A 20,358-nucleotide genomic window follows, 5' to 3' on the forward strand; every position below is an offset into this window, starting at 1 on the left:
GCATAGTCTGCATGCTAGATAACCTGCAAGGTACCTGATCACAAAGCCAGGCACAGGCATCATCTACACTGGACGAGGGACCAATGGGCCTCAGCGCTGATCACTGATGAAAGTCGATTCACAATGAGCAGAAATGATGGCCGCCAACGATGTTGGAGACGTCAAGGAGAGCGCTAGGCATCAGCCACTGTTGTCCACAGACGAACCTTTGGTGGTGGTGGTGTTACAGTGTGAGCCGGTGTGTACAGTCAGTACAGAACGGCCCTACACTGTGTGAATGGACCAGTGACAAGCCCCTACTACCATGCCTCTGCAGACAATAACTCCACTTGTGACCAGCAGGAGGCATCGTTTTCAGCTGGAATTGATGCTCAAGGCCACATGACAAGTTATTGAGACACTGACATTTTGGGGGTTTACCTGTGGCGCCCTGGACTAGCCAGGACGTCACAGGTACAGCAACAACACACCCCACACCCCGGTTAGGAACACTAGAGTCACACACAAATCCTTGTTGCCTCCCTCCAGGGGCTGATGTCCACACCAGGTGGGGAGGAGCCAGGCGGTTGGCTCCACCCACCGAGGATTTCACAGTGCTGGAGGCGGGAAAAGGAGAGTAGTTGAGAGGAGTAGTTGGAGAGTTAAGAGAAGTGGTAGTGGAGCAGACTGGCCGTGTCCGGGTACGTGGCCCGGGCACAAACAGCAAGGTGGGCAGACGGTGGTGACCGTCTGCAGGCGAGGCCGATTGACGCACAACCGTAAGGACCGGGGACGGGTGGTTACTGGCTGAGTGAGTACCACAGTGCCGTCTGGCACTGCGCTGCCCCCGCGACCCTGCACCTCCCCAACTCCTGCCATCCACCCTCCAGTCGCTATCACCGGGCCCCGGGACCACCAAACCCCCCTACCCACGGAGGGGAGAGAAACATCTCAGCTGCCTCCTGTCATCACTCCCGGGATCCCCGTCCAGAGCAGCGGTGGTGTCCCATTATCACCACAATCCGTGGGTGGCGTCATGGACTACATCCCCAAACCAAACCATCCCTTTCACTCATGGGCGAGGAGCGCCGCTCGAGTCCCCGGATCCGGCCCACCGCTGGAGCCACCGAGCAGCAGCAGCGCCGGACCCGAGCGTGGTGAGCGCTGCCCCCGTCCCCGCCCGCGACATACCCACCACGCTTGTTTATATTTGCTTCAATACATTGTTCGAGATGAGGAAATCACCATTGCTGCTTCTACATAAATGTCCTAATTTCACGATAAAATATCACTGCAGTGTGAACTTAGGTTTTCCATAAACTTCGCCCAAAGCCAAATATCACAAACTTTTTGTGACTAGTGAATGTACAGCTGGAATAACCTGGGTATCCTGTATATATAATTATAGATGTACAGCTGGTATAACCTGGGTATCCTCTCTATATAATTATATATGTACAGCTGCTATAACCTGGGCATCTTCTGTATATAATTATATATGTACAGCTGGTATAACCTGGACATCTCCTGTATATAATTATATATGTACAGCTGGTATATCCTGGGCATCTCCTGTATATAATTATATATGTACAGCTGGTATAACCTGAGCATCTCCTGTATATAATTATATATGTACAGCTGCTATAACCTGGGTATCTCCTGTATATAATTATATATGTACAGCTGCTATAACCTGGGCATCTCCTGTATATAATTATATATGTACAGCTGGTATAACCTGGGCATCTCCTGTATATAATTATATATGTACAGCCGGTGTAACCTGGGCATCTCCTGTATATAATTATATATGTACAGCTGATATAACCTGGGCATCTCCTGTATATAATTATATATGTACAGCTGATATAACCTGGATATGTCCTGTATATAATTATATATGTACAGCTGGTATAACATGGACATCTCCTGTATATAATTATATATGTACAGCTGATATAACCTGGGCATCTCCTGTATATAATTATATAATGTACAGCTGGTATAACCTGGGCATCTCCTGTATGTAATGATATATGTGCTGCTGCTATAACCTGGGCATCTCCTGTATATAATTATATATGTACAGCTGGTATAACCTGGGCATCTCCTGTATATAATTATATATGTACAGCTGGTATAACCTGGGCATCTCCTGATGATTATTATATATGTACAGCTGGTATAACCTGGGCATCTCCTGATGATTATTATATATTTACCACTGGTATAGCCTGGACATCTCCTGTAACATTATATATGAACAGCTGGTATAAGCGTAGTATCTGTTTTATTCAATAATATATGTACAGTTGGTATTACTTATGCATCTTTTTGTATGTAGTCATATGGACCTTGTTGGTATAACCTGGGCATCATCTTCTGTATAGAAATGTATATGCAAGGCTGGTACACATTATACATCCTATTTTATTTGGTGATATGGATCATGCTGGTATAACCTGGGCATCCCCTGGAATATAACTATATTTTACATGGTGAAGTGTAATACTAAAAATAAATGTGTTTCAAGTAGTTTGTTTGCAGTATGGACATTAGCAGTGTCAGCCTTTATAAAATCCATAAAACATGAGGAAAAAAGGATAAAATATTGATTGATTTATTAAATCATTATAATAAAGGCACATAGTCGCCATCTTGCATTTCCCCCAATGGTCATCTGTGAGGTCCTTGGTGGATACAGCACATTCATTTGCTCAGTGGGTGTGGTATCCACGACACTATTCCAGATACCACTAGGCACATTAGCGGTGTATACATTTCTGTCATATAAAATATAGAACATTATATGTGCTGGCTCATATTATGAGAGTTTTGTAAAAAAAAAAAAAATAATAAATGATATATAGATCAAATGCTGAAACAAGGCACATTGAATGAACTGCAAGCATCAATTTATGGATATGAATAATAGCAAGCATGGGATATGTTCCAGTTCTGCGCTCAGCGATATAAGTAATTACCACCAGTGGGTGTATAATGATGTAACTTACATCTGTCATGGTCATAACTATTTATTGGGGTGCTGTTTGACCCCATGGCCATCCCTTTTATCTGTATCTTTTTTGGCTACAGTGAAAATAAAGCTTTTTAATATGGTATGATAGAGCCATTGTATACTTATATGATTTGCATTACGCTCCTGTACTCCTTCCTTAGTTAGTTATTGTTCTTCTGGATCAGGGTAGACAATTGGAACCACAAGGGTGACCACCTCAAATAGAAGAGACATCCACAGTTTTCTACTATTTCTACTTATAATACACTGCAAAAATCAGGAAGATGGTGTAATCACTTTTTGTACACCAAAGATGTCACTTCTGTAGGTACACATTTTGAGGAAAACCTAGAATATGGGAATTCATGTAGCAACCATTTTTTATATTTGTGGATGGATTATTCCTCCAAGCAGAGGTAAGTCCGCAGCTGTTTTCTGGCTAATGTTGAACCACATTCTCTAGCCTCTAAATGATCCTGAGTAGACTCTAGTGCAATTCTGATCAAGATTATCTATTAGCCATAGTGAAAAGAAATCTACAAAGTGCATCTGTCATTGTAACATGTCCATGAATTACTTGGATAGTCCACTGAATTAGTTATGAACAGTGTAATACTTCATTTCCCCAGTGGTAGTGCTGCTGGGAAATTGAAGACTTTCCACTGGGTTAAATCACAGATTAAAGCTGATTCCAGCATCTGCACATCCTGTTATCAGCTTATGTTTTTGTGGAATATTTCTAACAAAATGAATTGTCCAAAGTGAAGAACTCCCTTAAGAAACTCATTTCAATGTAATGAATATACAAATACATTTACATCATAAATATAGATTCCAATACTTTGATATAGCGGAAGATGCCATTTTGAGGGCTAATAGTAGAAATATGTCCGTTTGGGTCTTTAGAGATCACTTTTTAAAAAATCACTTGAAGCTAGTGGTTATGAGAATTGTGAAACCCCTCCTCCTCCTCTTTAAACAGTTTTTTTTTCTTTGTACTTCAAAATGGCCGCCTCCATTTGTTATATGGATGTACAAGTCATATCTTTAACCAAAACGTTACTACTTCATTGCCCTACTTTATGTTATTACTTGATGAAATAACTGACCTTACAGTATATATAAAGTATGTAGGATAAGTAGATCAATTTACGGGACTCCAGTCTATCGGCCAGGTCTGTAGTCCTGGCTGCTGGGGGGAAGGTCTACAACTCTTTTGATTAGCCAGGCTGACGCAACATCATGCCGCAATGATAGCACTGCACCAGCCCTGCTAATCAAAAGCCGCACCAGGGATCCGGAATGTAACAGATTCACAGGGCTTTTGTCTAGCTGACCAGGCCAGTGTACTGGAGTCCTGAGAATAAATCCTCCCATCTCTATCAAGTATGTAACCATGATATGATGACCATTGATGTAAATGTAAATATGCTAATGCACACAAAGAAAATGAAAAGCAACTCATGTTTTCATATATAAGGTAACATGCAAAACGTAAATAAATAGTAAGGAAAAAAATACTCCAAAAATCATTGACAGAAGAGTCATAGAGTGATATCTCAAGCAGAGAGATAAGATCCTTCATTCAGTGGACTCGGGACCATGCACCGCAATATTCTTTCAATGGCTATTATTTTTTCTTTGATTGCTCTTATTACACAAGTATCTACGAGACTTTTTATCTTCTGGTGTCTCTTCAGTTTTTGATCCAGTTAGGTGGACCCTTAAAATGTTCCAGCTCTTCTTTCACATATAACTTGGGACACATTCGAAAGAATTGGACCTTTCTTCAATTTGTGAGGAAAAAATGGGCAAACGTCCATTGTGACATAAATACAGTTTCTGTTTTATAATCAGCAACATTTAGTCCAATTACTCATCTGATGACCATGAGTCTTCTTGTTGGCTAATTTTTAAACATTGGTTTGCTTCGTTGACTTCTTGCTTTGTGTTTACAAGACATTCATCCATCACTGATGACGTTATTTTGGATGGGTCATCTAAATCCGTCTCGCTAATATATGGGTTTATTAGTTTATTGGTATACTGACTTTGTTCAGCAGCAGAGTCTGTTTTATTCTTAATTTCAAAGGCTTCATCTAAACGACTTTCCTTATCCTCAGATGTTTCAAATAAAGACTGAAAAAGGCCCTCGCTCTTCCTTTCCAATGTTGTAAATTCAATAATAGAATCTTCAATTTTATCTTGTGATTGTGGATTTACATCACTGTCCAGCCTTACAACAGACTTTGCTTCAGAAATTATGATTTCACAGTCTTCTTTTGTAGAATGTCCATAAAACATATGATCTTCTAAATCGAGAGTGGCCTCTACAATGGTGTGCCCAAATATTCCATTCATTGATTTTCCATCCTCAATATAATCTCTTGTAAATTCAGATATATTGTCATGTTCTTTGTTGGAATCAAAAGAAGAATCACTTCCTTCAGCTATTATGTCTTTTTCTTCATCTGATGACGTGTGAGGTTCTGTTTGTTCCATAAAACTACCTTCCAGAACTGGTTTTGGAGTCAATAATGGGTCAATTTGTTCAGCTTGATTTGAGATCTTAGAATCAGTGTCACTACTGTTTTCCTGCTCAAGGACACAGCTGATCGTTGACACATTTGGGGAACTCTCATCTGAAGTTACTGATTCATCATTTTCAGAACTTTCTCCTGATGGCTTAACATTAACCTTGACGTTTTCTTCATTAGTCCCCAGTTTCATCTCATGATGACCATCAGATTCTACCTTAGCAATATGAGATTCATTTGACGTGATGATATTTTCTTCATTGGTTTCATCCAGTGACTTGATAAAAGGTTCCTTTATACTATCCTTTATCAGATCTACATCATATTCCCTGTCGTCTTCTTCATAAACGTCTTTGTCATGGTCTTCGGTAAAGATATTTATTGTCTGCTCCAATTTGAAAACTTGTTTGACTAAGTTAGAATGTTCCTTTTTAATATAGTCTTCATTTTCTGTGGTATCTTCAAGACTTGGATAACGAACTAACTTTGTCTTACTATGTGCAGATGAAGGAACAATTAACACAATCTCTGTATTTGTATCTTCATCTAGAGTTAAATGCTTTATTTTGGATTCTTCTTCATTGTCTTCATCAAGACTTTCACTTACCATCTGCTCTGAAGATAACTGTACTTGGTCTTCAGGATGTGATGTCTCAGTTTGGTTTTTCTCCAACTGGGAGTTAATGCTTCCTTCAAATTCATCAACTTTGTGTGAAACTATAGCATTTTCTTCCTGAGAAGTTGTGGGTTCTTCAGATTCGTACTTTTCATCATCCATTTTGCTTTTTACTGGATGTTCCGACAGTTCAGCACAAGGTTCTTTAGCATCCAGTCTTGCAGCAGAATCTTTGACTTCCAGGTTTGGCTCTACAAATTGTGCTGTATTCTCACTCTCAGGCAGATCTTTAGGACTTTCACCTTGTTGTTCATCATAGTCTGAGACTATATCATCATCTTTATTTAAAGTTGACGGCTCACTTACTTCAGGGAGTACTTGTGACTCCAAACTACTATCTAACACCTCCATAACCTCACCATCATCAGGACTTTGTGATTTGGTAACCTCTGCTGACTGTTCTGATGAAAATAAAATTTGTTCATCTTCCAAATGCTTAGATGCATCACCAAAATTGGGCAATTGGATTGCATCCTCCTTAAAGAATTCTTCATAGTCTTCAGTCTTCACGGTTTCTATTTGCTCCATTTTCACTAAGTCACAATGTTCCTTATGCTCTTCCTCCTTTTTTATAACTTTGTGACCCAGAGCAGGAGCTAAAGCTGTCTCACTATGTTCTGATGAAGGCTGAAAGTCAAGGATTTCGGTTAATTTATTCTCTGTGTTTGTACCATCACTTAGCATTAGCTTCCTTTCTTCAGGCTCTTCATTATGGTCTTCACCAATATTTTCACTGACAGGCTGCTCTGAAAATTGCTGTACTTGATCTTCTGCAGATTTTGTCTCAAAATGCTTGTTTTCTAACTCTTTATCTTTGCTTTCTTCAAACTCATCAACTTTTGGTGAAAATTCAATTTCTTCCTTAAAAGTTGTGGCTTCTTCAAATTCAATCTTTTCTTCATCAAAGATCTTGCTGTCTTCTGAATATTCAGACAGTTCAGCAGTAGGTTCTTCAGTTTCAAGCATTGCTGAAGACTCTTCAGTCACTAGCTCTACAAATTGTTCTGGATTCTCACCCTCAGGCAGATCTGTAGGACTTTTACCTTTTTGTCCATTATAATCTGAGACTATGTCTTCATCCTTGAATAAAATTGACTGCTCACTTACATCTGATAATATTTGTGATGATTGCGACTCCAAACTATTGTCTAAGATCGCCTCACAATCACTATTATCTGTAGAACTTTGTAATTTGATTACATCTGCTGACTGTTCTGATGTCAATATTGTGTCATTTTCTTTCAAGTTTTCACTTTTGTCATCAAATTTGGACAATGGGATTGTGTTGTCATTACAAAAGTCTCCTTTGTGGTCTTTACCATCAATGCTTTCAACTTGATTCTGTCCAAAATCTTGTGTGTCCAGTTCAGAATGTTTTGTATCTTCATGGCATGGAGCAGGAACTAACTCTGTCTCACTCTGTCCTGATGAAAGAACAAAGTCAAGGGTTTTGGATAATATATTCTCTGTATTTGTATCTTCACATAGAATTTCTTCAGGTTTTTCCTTATGGTCTTTGTCAACACTATTACTGACCAGCTGCTCTGAAGATATCTGTACTTGATTTTCTGAAGATGTCTCAACCTGGGCTGGCTCAAGCAGGCAATCCTTGCTTCCTTCGAACTCATCAACTTTTGGTGAAAAAACTGCTACTTGTTCCTGAGGAGTTGTGGGTTTTTCATACTTTTCATCATCTTTTATGCTTTCTACTGGATCTTCAGACAGTTCATCAGAAGGTTTTTCAGTATTTAGAGTCACAGACGAATCTTCTGCATCCAGTTTTGCTTCTTCAAAATGATTAAGATTCTCACTGTCAAGTAGATCTTTAGGGGTATCACCTTGTTGTTCTTTATAGTCTGAGTCTTTGTCATCATCTTTGACTAAAATTGACTGCTCACTTACTTCAGGAAATATTTGTAATGATTGTGACTCCAAACTGCTATCTAACACCTCCTCAGCTTCAGCAGCGTTGGCACGACTTTGTAGTTGGGTAACCTCTGCTGACCGTTCTGCTAATATTTCATCAGTTTCCAAAATCTCAAACTCTTCGTCAAGGTCGGGCAAAGGCATTGTATCCTCCTTACTAAAGTTTCCTTCCTGATCTATGGTATTAACACTTTCTGCCTCATTAGATTTGAAATCTTGTGTTACACAGTCAGAATATTCCTTAATTAAATGTTCTTCCCTATATTTTGTGTCTTCCAGACAGGGAGCAGGAACTAACTCCACCTCACTATGTTCTGATGAAATTTCAGTTACTACATCCCCTTCACATAGTGTTTCCCCACTTACTTCAAGTTTTTCATTATGGTCTTTATCAGCATTTTGACTGACCAGCTGCTCTGAAGATAGATGTACTTGGTCCACTGATGATGTCTCCAACTGAATTTTCTCCAACTTTGAATCTTTTCTTTCTTCAAACTCATCAATTTTTGGTGAAAAAACAGCAAGTTGTTCTTGAGAAGTTGTGGTTTCTTCAGACTTAGACCTTTCATTTTCCATCTTGCTGTCCACCGGATCTTCAGACAATTCAGCAGAAGGTTTTTCAGTATCTAGTATTGCAGAAGAATCTTCAGTCACCAGCTTTGCCTCAACCACATTTTCAGGATTTACAGTCTCAAGCAGATCCTTATTATTATCACCTTCTTGTTCATTATAGTCTGAGTCTCTGTCACAATCTTTTAATAAAATCGACTGCTTGCTTACTTCAAGAATTTGTGATGATTGTGACTCCAAACTGCTGTCTAACACATCCTCATTTTCACTATTATCATTAGGACTTTGTAATTTGATAACCTCTGCCAACTGTTCTGATGTTAATATTTCATTACTTTCCAAATTCTCAATTTCATCATCAGGGTTAGAAAATGAGGTGGCATTTTTATAAATGTCTCTTTCATGATCTTTGATATTCATGCTTTCTGTCTGCTCAGGAATGGGATCTTGGGTGACAAAGTCAACATGTTCCTTCATAATATGTTCTACCTTCTTGTTTGTATCTTCCAGACATGAAGCAAGAACAAACTTTGTTTCTTCTTGTTCTGATGAAGGAAGAAAGTCATAAGTTTCAGTTAACAAATTCTCTCTATTTGTATCTTCACATAGCGTTAATCTTTTTACTTCAGGCTCTTCATTATGATCCTCATCAACACTTTCACTGACCAATTGCTCTGATAATTGCTCTTCTTGGTCTTCTGAAGATGTTGACTCCAACTGAGTTTTCTCCAAGTCTGAATCTTTTCTCACTTCAAACTCATCATTTGGTGAAAAAACTGCAACTTCTTCTCGAGAAGGTGTTGTTTCTTCAGACTCGGACTTTTCCTCATCGATCTTGCTGTCTACTAGGTCGCCAGACAGGTCAGCAGAAGGGTATTTAGTATCAGGTGTTACAGAATAATCTTCCGCATCCAGCTTTGGCTCCACAAAATGTTCTGGATTCTCACTCTCAAGCAGATCTTTAGGACTTTCACCTTGTTGTTCAATATAGTTTGAAACTAATATTTCATTACTTTCCAAATTATCCAATTCATCATCAAAGTCTCCTTCATGATCACCCATATCCACATTTTCTGTTTGCTTTGCTTTGAAATCTTGTGTGACAAAGTCAAAATGTTCCTTCATTATCTCTTCCTTCTCTTTTGTGTCTTCCAAGCATAAGGCAGGAAACAACTCTGTATCACTAAGCTCCGATGAAGGAATAAAGTCAAGCTTTTCAGTTAGAACAGTCTCTGTATTTGCATCTTCACTCACATTTATCCCCCTTTCTTCAGGTTCTTCGTTATCGTGCTCATCAACACTTTTACTGACCTGTGTTGAGGATAACTCTTCTTGGTTTTCTGAAGTTGTTGTCTCCAACTGCTTTTTCTTCAACTTAGAATCATTGCTTGCTTCAAGCTCATCAATTTTTGATGAAAGAACTGCAACTTCTTCCTGAGAAGTTGTTGATTCTTCAGATTCTGACATTTCATCATCTATCTTAATTTCTATTGGACATTCAAACTGTTCAGCAAAAGGTTTTTCTGTTTCCAGTGTTGCAAAAGAGTCTCCTTTATCCATCCTTGGCTGTACCAGATTCTTGGCATTTTCACTTTCAAGCAAATCTTCTGAACGTTCACCTTGACGTACATTATAGTCTGAATCAGTTTCATCGTCTTTCAATATGATTGACTGTTCACTTACTTCTGGGAGTATTTGTGATGATTGTGACTCCAAACTACTGTCTAACATCTCATCAGCTTCATCACCATTTTTAGGACTTAGGGATTTGGTAACCTCTGCTGATGGTTCTGATGCTAATATCTCATTATTTTCCAAACTCTTGGATTCATCATCAAGGTTGGGTAATGGGATTGTATCCTCTTTACAAAAGTCTCTTTCGTACTCTTCTGTATTTTCACTTTGTGTCTGCTTTGTATCTAAATCCTGCCTGAATACGTCAGAATGTTCCTTCATTAAATATTCTTCCGCCTCTTTTGTATCTTCCAGACGTGGATTAAGAACTAACTCTGATTCACTATGTGCTGATGAAGGAACAAAGTCAAGGGTTTTGGTTAATACATTCTCTGTATCTTCACTGAATGGTAGCCTCTTTTCTTCATGTTCTCCATTATGGTCTTCATCAACACTTTCACTGACCAGCTGCTCTGATGATAACTGTACTTGGTCTTCTGAAGATGTTGTCTCAAACTGGGTGTTCCTCAACTGAGAAACATTGCTTTCTTCAAATTCATCAACGTTCACAGAAAAAATATCTTCTTTTTCCTGAGAAATTGTGGATTCTTCAGAGTTTTCATCATCTACATTGCTGTCTACTAGATCTCCGGACAGATCTGGAGAAGATCCTTTTCTTTCTGGTGTTTCAGAACAACTTTGTGTCTCCAGCTTTGGCTCTTCAACTTGTTCTGGATTGTTACTCTCAAGCAGATCTGTAACACTTTCACCTTGTTTATGATAGTCTGAGTCTTTGTTTTCGTCTTTGACTAAAATCGACTGTTCACTTACTTCAGGGATTTTTTGTGGTGATTGTGATCCCAAAATGCTGTCAGCTTCACCTCCATCTGCAGCAGTTTCAGTTGCTAATATTATTTCATCATCACTCAAATTCTCTGATTCATCATTAAAATTTGACGAAGGGGTCGTATCCTCCTTACAAAAGTCTCTTGCGTTGGCTTCAAAATAAATGTTTTTGACCCTTTCCAGTACAAAATCTTGTGCAACTTGGTCAGAGTGATCCTTTGTTATATGCTCTTCATTCTCTTTTGTATCAGTATAACCCAATGCATAAACTAACTCTGTCTCACTATGTTCTGATAAAGGAGCTAAGTCGAGGGTGGCAGTAAACACAGTTTCTGCAATTACATCTTCACTTAGAGTTTTGACCTTTTCTTCGGTTTCGTCATTACAATCTTCTTCAATGCTTTTATTGAGTAGCTGTTCTGCAGATATTACTTGGTTTTGTGAAGATGTCTCAATTTGGGTATCCTCCAACTGTGAATCTCTGTTTGTTTCAAAATTCTCAACTTCAGATGAAACCACTGAAACTTCTTCCTGAGAAGTTGTGAATTCTTCAGTCTCAAACGCTTCATAAGTTATCGTGCTGTCTAGTTTATCTTCAGCAGAAGGCTTTTCGGTTTCTAGTGCTGCATAACAATTTTCTGTGTCCACGTTTGGCTCTACAAAGTATTCAAGATTCTCATTTTCAAGCAGACCTTTAGGACTTTTAGCTTCTTGATCATGGTAGTCAAAGTCATTGCCATCTTCTTTCATTACATTTGACTGCTCACTTTCTTCAGGAAATATTTGTGATGATTGTGACTCCAAACTTCTGTCTAACCCCTCCTCAATTTCACCACCATTGACAGGACTGTGTGATTCAGTAACCTCTCTTGACTGTTCTGATGCTAATATTATTTCAACATCTTCAAAGCTCTCAGGTTCATCATCGAGGTTCGGCAAGGAGATTGTATCCTTTTTACAAATTTCTATTTCGTGGTCTTCAGTTTCAATGGTTTGTTTTTGCGCCAGTCCAAAATCTTGTGTGACTAAGTCAGAATGTTCTTCAGTCTCTTTTGCATCTTCATGACTTGGATCAAGGATTAACGCTGTCTCACTATGTTCTGATGAAAGAACAAAGGTTTCAGGTAATATATTCTCTGCATTTGTATCTTCACTTGGAATTTGCCTTCTTTCTTCTGGTTCCTCACTATGGTCTTTGTTAACACTTTCACTAAACAGCTGCTTTGATGATAACTGTACTTGGTCCTCTGAAGAAGTTGTCTCATATTGTTTTTTCTCTAATAAATGATCTTTGCTCGCTTCAACTTCTTCCTGAGACATTGTGGGTTCTTCAAACTCAGATTTTCCATCATCCATCTTGCTTTCTACTAGATCTTCAGATGATTCAACAGAAGAGTTTATAGTATCCAGTGCTGCAGAAGAATCTTCTGTGTCCAGCTCTGGCTCTGCAGCATGTTCAGGATTTTCATTCTCACAAAGCTCTTTAGGATTTTCACCTTGTTTTTCAGTATAGGCTGGGTCTTTGCCATCATCTTTGAAAAAAACTGACTGTTCACTTACTTTTGAAAGTATTTGTGATAATTGTGACTCCAAATTACTGTCTAACATGTCTTCAGCTTCACCACCGTCATGACTTTGTGAATCAGTAACTTCTGCAGACGCTTCTGATGCTGTTATTACTTCATCTAATGCTAAATCCTCAAATTCATCAAGATTGGGTAATGGAGTTGTATCAGGAAGAGTTTGTTCTAACTGATATTCCTTACTTATTTCAAGTTCTTCACTTTTTTGTGAACATATTGAAATATCTTGAGAGTCCATTGAGTACTCAGATTTAGAATTCTCGTAATCCAGATCACCAGTAGCTTCCATTTCATCTAACTCTGCTAGTTGTTTTTCACTTGACACATCAAAAGCATACTTTTCAGTTAGATTTTTAGCTAAGACCATGTGTGATTCACTCTCTTCTATGACATTTTCACACTCATGTTCTAACACTAATGTTGACTGCTGAACAATTATTTCTGTTTCAAAAATATATTTCTTCTTTTCTTTTTCTTCCAAAATTATGCTTGAAGTTTCACTTTCAACTTCAAGATCATTATTCTCATCTTTTCGTGTTTCGGTTTCTTCAACTTGAACCTCTGCAGCATTTTCACTTGAGAATCGAAGGTTGTTCGGGATAATGTTCAATGAAAATCCGACAAATTGCTCCTCCTCAGAATCTTTTTGAAATATATAGCTATCCTCCTCCGATGAAATATGTTCAACAAATGTGGAAGTAACCTCACAGCCTACTTGGTCTTCTACTTCTTGTTTATCACCCTCATGTTCTTCTTCATTAGTTTGATAATTCTCTTGTCCTTTTAATTCTTGGTGATAACTCTCTTGTATTTCTGTTACTTCATGGTGATATTGTTCTTGTCCTTCTTTTACTTTTTGGAGAATACCCTCTTGTACTACCTCTGTTTTTTGGTGTTGACCCTCTTGTCCTTTTATTTCTTGGTAATAACATTCTTGACTTTCGTCTACTTCTTGGTGATAAGTCTTGTTTTCTTCTTCTACGTCTTGGTGATAACCCTTTTTTCCCTTTTCTACTTTTTGGGGAAAACCCATTTGAATTTCTTCTATTTCCTTGTGAAAACTACTTTCGTGTTCCAGTTCATTTCCAGCCACTTCATCCAGTATCACATTTGTCTCATTTTTCAATAATTGACTTTCTTGTGTCATAATTTCCTGAACTTCTTCCAGAATGGTATAATCTTCTCCAACACACACTTCAGTCTTAATTGCTTTGGTGAATCCTACTGCTGTGCAAACTACATAATTCTCTTCACACACATCTTTATCATCTTCTTCACCAATTTTAAACTCCGAATTGTTCAATATGTCCAAACTTGTGTTTATGTCCCCATCTTCTATTTGATTATTCTCCAATGACTGATGATCTCTTTCCAACCCTTCACTTTCTGATGACTGTAGCTCATGTTCAGGTGTTGACTGTACACTTAGTGGTTGCAAACTGCATTGCTCAATTTGTTGAATGTCTTCAACATTTTTAGAAATCACAGTCTCTTTATGGACAATTTCATATAATTCTTCCTGTTTTGAGTCTGGCTGGCTTTCTAACAGACTGTCACCTTTTTCACTGTCCAGGGTTCGGACAACTTGCTTGTTTTCAAGTGGACTCTCTCGTGTATCACTCACAGTCTTGAGATTCTCAAGCCCTAGCTGCAGACTGTTTTCAGATAACTGATTTATTTCATTCTGAACATTATCCTTCTGGTCCTCTGATTCTTCTTGGTTAATGTCACTGAAATCTTGAGTTATTTCTTCTGGAGCGCCCATAATTTCAGTTTTCTGCTGAAGAATTTCTAGGTCACTTAATTCAAAGTTGTTTTTTTCTTTTTGGCTTTGAAGTTGTGTTTCTTTCATTTCATCCATAACCTGGTTGCTGGATTGATAAACATCTTTGACAACAAGTATTCTGGACTGTTTAATATTAATAGAGTCATGGATTATTTCTTCTGCATTCATTATATTTTCCTCACATGTATAATCTTCCACATAGTCCTCCTTTCCTTCTTTTTTGTTTTGTTCTCTAAAGTCTTCATCGTTTGAAAGGTGATTAATTGACTCACACACCTGAAACTTCTCTTGTGTTTCCAAATTGAACTGTGTGTTTTCTTGTTTTTCGTCGTTAGATGGGTCAGCTTCAAGACTTTCATCAGCTTGGCTAGAGTATTGTTGGTCAATCTCATTTTCATACTCTTGGATTTTTGTATTTTGAGAAACTTCTTCTGTGTCTTTTTCATGATGCACATTATACTGTTCTATCTCACTTTTCAGTTCATCAATATTCTTTGTGAAGCTTTGTCCATCATCAGACAAAAGGGACTTTTCTTCCTTTGAAGAAGTTAGCACTTGAAAGTTCTGAACCACAGTCATGTCTTCATCGTGACGATCTACACTCGAAAATTCTTCTAAATCGAAATCCTTCTTAAGTTGCAAGCTTTCCTTTTCTTCATCAACCACATGATTTATGATCTCTTTGTCAACTTGACTGTCAAACTCCAACATTTGGCTGTGGGAATATTCAATTACTGCGTCAGGTATACCATCTGATGTAGGCACATTTGTTTCATACAAGTCTTTCAAATTTGATTTTGAAAAATCGAGAACTTTTCTAAATTCCTCATGATTCACTTTAATTGGTGTCTCAATATTATCATCCACTAAAGGCTCTACTATCTCCTCTTTTTCAACATATAGTTGCTGACAAGTCACAGTTTGCCCCAAAATCTTTTGTTTTTCCTTGATGTGCTCTTCTTTAATATTTCCAAAGACTTCAACTGGACTTAGTGAAGCCTCAAATCCAATCTTTTCATTGGGGTTCTCAACGAGTGTATCATCGTCTTTGTTTGGAGCATCCAAAACATTGTGCTGCTTCTCGAACACAAAATCAGAGTTGACTATAATATGTTTTCCTTCGGTCTTCGAGGAATACTCCACTTGATTGCTTACAATTTCTTTTTCAGAAAGTGGTAAATATTCACCTGTGTGCTCGATCTTCTTTAATTCTTTAGCACTTGTATTGTTTGTTTTTGCATTTACAACAGGTTGGATATTTGTGTCTTTTTTCAAGATCTCTTCAGTGACTGATTTGGCAGAAGTTGTAATGGTTTCTACTGGATTTTTCTTGGCAAGGTTTTCTTTTTTAGGGTGCCTTCTTAAATTGCTTTCTACTGGAGGCAATGTTGTGGCTGTTTTAGCAGAAGATGCTTTGGTATATTTAAGCCCTTGAGATTGAAGCACAGAGCTTACTTTCTGAAATTCTTTGGTTACAGGACTTGTCCTATGTGCAGTTGAGGTACTTTTAACATTCAGGTAGTGTTTTGTACTTGGTGTCTCTGCATTCTGCTTTTTGTTGGCATTTAACCTGGTGTCCCTGGAAATCATCTGTTTAGTATTTCCATGATGACTTTTTCTGAAGGCGTTTTGTTCCAGCTGTAAATCTGTAAGATATAAAAATGGAGAGATGCCTTTTACTGCCTTTGGTCAATGTGACTAAAATAGTGCAATACTCTATACAAACGAGTGATTGAAAAGACATCTACTTGTCTACATCTACCCTATGTTATAGACTGTTGACATATAAAATCATGTAAGCATAATAATTTTCTTCACATTTTTTACAATTCACATTTTTTACAAATCACAAAAAAACCCAGATGAATAACCACGGATTTCTGTTTAGAAAAATGCCTGTAAAATCCCTGATGCATTCCCTGATGCATGTTTTTTTTATAGAACTTTTTTTGAGAAACTGAGTAAAATTGCTGCACTTTCAGAAAAGTTTGGCAAAAAAAGCATTGTCAATGCATCGTGTGAACATGGCCTAAGACTTTGCAATAGTAAAATCGGAACCAAATCTAACAAAAAATACAGCAAAACCTGCATGTGACATGAGTGGAATCTTGGAATCTATTGTAATGTGTCTTATTTGTATGATTTTGGGGCTGGGGACCACCAAATAGCAGACTGTGAAAAATGTTAGAGGTGCGAAAGATTTATATGGAATAATATTAAAGTTTCGAGGAAACATTTGACCACCTTGTGTGAAAACTTTATTATTAAAGACCAGAACAATTCTTTTAGGGATGGTGAAATACACAGACTGTCATGAATGAAACCTTTTGTTATGACTGTAAATTCCCGTCTATTGTAAACCCCGACGTGAGAAACTTACCACTGAAGGATGATGACATTTTGTAATCCATACTGGGAGAATATAGTCTTGTACTTTCTGCCTCCAGAAGGGATCTGCAAGGAAATGGGAAAAAAAATTTTTTATAAAGTTTTCAACAAGAATTTAACAGTAATGATAAAATAATGTGTATTCATGTGGTTGAGCTAAAAAATGACCTAGAATGGTGAAAAAAAAAGTCAAGAAGCACAAGAGACAGGTGACAAAAAATACTAAATATGAGGGACTGGTCACAAAGATCCAACAGATATGGGAGATTAAAGCGGGCTTTACACGCTACAATATATCTAACGATGTGTAGGCGGGGTCACGTCGTAAGTGACGCACATCCGGCATCGTTAGTGATATTGTAGTGTGTGAAACCTACGTGCGATTGCGATTGAACGAAAAACCGTTGATGGTTGATGGAGGTGGGCAGGATGTTTACGTCCCGCTCATCTCCGCCCCTCCGCTTCTATTGGCCGGCTGCCATGTGACGTCGCTGTGACGCCGAACGTCCCACCCACTACAGGAAGTGGTTGTTCGCCACCCACATCGAGATCGGATGGAAGGTAAGTACGTGTGATGGGATTTAATTGTTTGTGCGACACGGGCAACAAATTGAATGTGCCGCACATACGATGGGGGCGTGTGCAATCGCATGTGAGATTGCATGTGTAATTGTAACGTGTCAAGCAGGCTTTAGTGAGAAAACAATTAAAAGCATATCTAAAAATATTAATTCACAAGAATTAAGTCGAAAATCACCGAACAACATGGATTGGAATCAACTCAACTATTATAGGTTTGGGTTGTTCCCATCTGGGACATTTCTTCATTACATGCGGAGCTTTTTTCCTTCTTATATCTGGGATATTTATAACTTATCCACAGTCACATGCTCCCTTTAAAAGGGACCTTTCACTAATTTAAACCGAGTACCTCCAACAATTGCCCTTGTTCCACTGATTCTGGAACATTTTTTCTTTATCTTCTATGACTTTTCATTCCAAAGCTATGACTCCTTGTTATAAAGATGCAAATATTCCCTTCAACCAGCTGTGCTTATGCGACAAAACCTTTGCATGGGCGTTAGCATTTTCTACTCTAATGCTGACCAATGAAAACACAGCCACACCCACAAGGAAGTTTTGTGGTAGACGACTTTTTATTTGAAGGGAATATTTGCATCTTTATTACAAGTCATAGTTTTGGAATGGAAAGTCATAGAAGAAAAATAAAAACTGTTCCAGAATCAGCAGAGTGGCACCAACTAGAGGAAACACTCAGTTTAAAGAAGTAAATACAGTGGAAGGTTTCCTTTAAATTATGGGGGGGTCAAATTTAAATAAAATAAACTGAAATTCAGACTGATAAACATCATGATCTACTACCGAATACCAATTAATATCTGCAACTAAGGTAACAAAAAGTAAGGATTACATTTAAAATCATTCACTGCAAATTCCGCTTACCACCAGGGATTGGGATAAAAACCACTAAACAATCAGTAAATCATTGAACTCCAGGTACATGGATATTAAACCACTATACACAGTAACTGATGGATACACACCTGGAGATGATGGCATACAGTATAAGCCTTGCATTAGTCATAAACAACTTTATAGGCTACTGATTTAAGCTGGCCACAAACATGTGGTAGCTGATGGCCAAGCGCACATTTAGCTCTCTACCGACTCCCCCATACACATGAATGTTGAGATCAGCTGAGCATTCACGTTTTCTGACTTCAAGCATAACTATAGTTTCAAGCAACTTTTCAGAATAAGTTATATAACTTTTTTTTCACCAGTTTTCTCCTATGCAGACCTTCTTTCTAACTTGCACTTGACTCTGAGCTGGTGGGAAAAGACTAGTTGCTATGATGTGTCCCATGCACAGCTCAGCACACAGAGGAGACTCCTGCTTTTCATTCTTTAGTTAGCATAAAAAAAAGAAGCAGTAGCATGAAGGACATTATTCGGCAGTACCAAGCATTGTAATTGTGAATCCAGCTCTATGGTGATGTAAGACTTGTTAGAAAGCTCAGCACAATTTTCTGTATGTCCCTATGTTTTCTCACTCTGCTCTTCAATCCTCCTTCTCCTTCCATAGGGTATAATAGAAGGTGTAACCTGACACCTCACTGAATAGGTAAAATTTGTAACAGGACCTCTACAGACCATGTACCACTCAGGATATTTTTGGGGACCTTCAAGAAGGAGGGCTCAGATGCTATTTCTGCAACCCATGAAGGTTTTTAGGGTGTACAAATCTGATACTCTCCTGGGATATCTGAGAGTCTCTGAAAATATGGGGACACCTTCCAGGCTCCTAGATTGTTGACAAATCTCTTGATAGAGACCAAATTTACACCTAACCTCATGGGAATCAGGATTTCGTAGCAATGGGTGGACCTCAAATGCATATTCAGGAGGTGTGAGCTACTGAGATTGGGAAAGGGGCATGTCTACATTGAAAAATATTTTCATGGTGAACGCCTAAAAGGTGACTAGTATGACAAAACCAATTGTGAACCTCAATATTTCAATTTAATGAACTTAGTATCATTTTTTAGACGTTTTTCTACAGTATTCATACCATATCCTCATTTTTTTCCCTAATTTTTCCTTATTTTTATATAGTTGTTTAGTTTTTTAAGTTAACATATAAAGTTCATTCAAATTGGATTACAATATTTTTTAATGTAATTCCTACCATTTCAATAATTTGCAAAAAAAATAGAGAAAAAAAGGATTTTGAGCCAGCCCCAGATCACACACGCTGGCTCTTGAGAACCTCCTTATCCCTTTCACTCTTACTTTATAGCTAATTTATATTGTGTTACACAAGTAGCCCAATGACATAATGGAATGTCTCAGGAGTGAAGTTTTTTTTTTTAGCTTCAGTCCCTGTGGTCAACATTATGATGCTAATGAGCGGTCCGCTTTTGTTCAATACCATCTGTAAGACCAAGAAGAGAGGAAAAAAAAAGTGTGGGGGAAACTTTGAGTAGAAGTTTGTTGTTGGGACCAAATTCCCATGGATGAAATGAAAACGATGAATCAAGAGGAGGAACGTATACTTTGGGTGAAATCTTGAAGATAATGTACAAGAACAGGGCAGTTTAAGGGAATTTTTGGACAGGGCTTCAGACTGACTTGTGACTCTTTTACATAAACATATTTATATATAAGTTCTAATAGAGAATTCTAGAATGTATTTTTCAGACCTTTTATCCCCTCTGCAGACTCTATGGGGCACTTTGCACACTGCGACATCGCAGGTGCGATGTCGGTGGGGTCAAATTGAAAATGACGCACTTCCGGCATCGCATGCGACATCGCAGTGTGTAAAGGCTGGATGATACGATTAACGA

The 20,358-nt window shown here is 38.1% G+C and overlaps 1 protein-coding gene across 1 annotated transcript in view; it reads right to left on the bottom strand.

Annotated features, from left to right (window-relative positions):
• Positions 1 to 2,586: 2,586 nt before the first annotated feature.
• The window catches only part of NES (nestin), a 34,166-nt gene continuing 16,394 nt past the window's right edge, over positions 2,587 to 20,358 (bottom strand). The window contains exons 3-4 of the mRNA XM_075330289.1: positions 16,980 to 17,053; positions 2,587 to 16,245 (exon numbers count right to left, since the gene is read on the bottom strand). Coding sequence (XP_075186404.1) covers positions 4,874 to 16,245; positions 16,980 to 17,053 — 11,446 coding nt within the window. The 3' untranslated portion in view covers positions 2,587 to 4,873. The remainder of the gene's footprint in view (positions 16,246 to 16,979; positions 17,054 to 20,358) is intronic.

Source organism: Anomaloglossus baeobatrachus, chromosome 12 (assembly GCF_048569485.1).
Source record: "Anomaloglossus baeobatrachus isolate aAnoBae1 chromosome 12, aAnoBae1.hap1, whole genome shotgun sequence".
NCBI lineage: Eukaryota > Metazoa > Chordata > Amphibia > Anura > Aromobatidae > Anomaloglossus > Anomaloglossus baeobatrachus.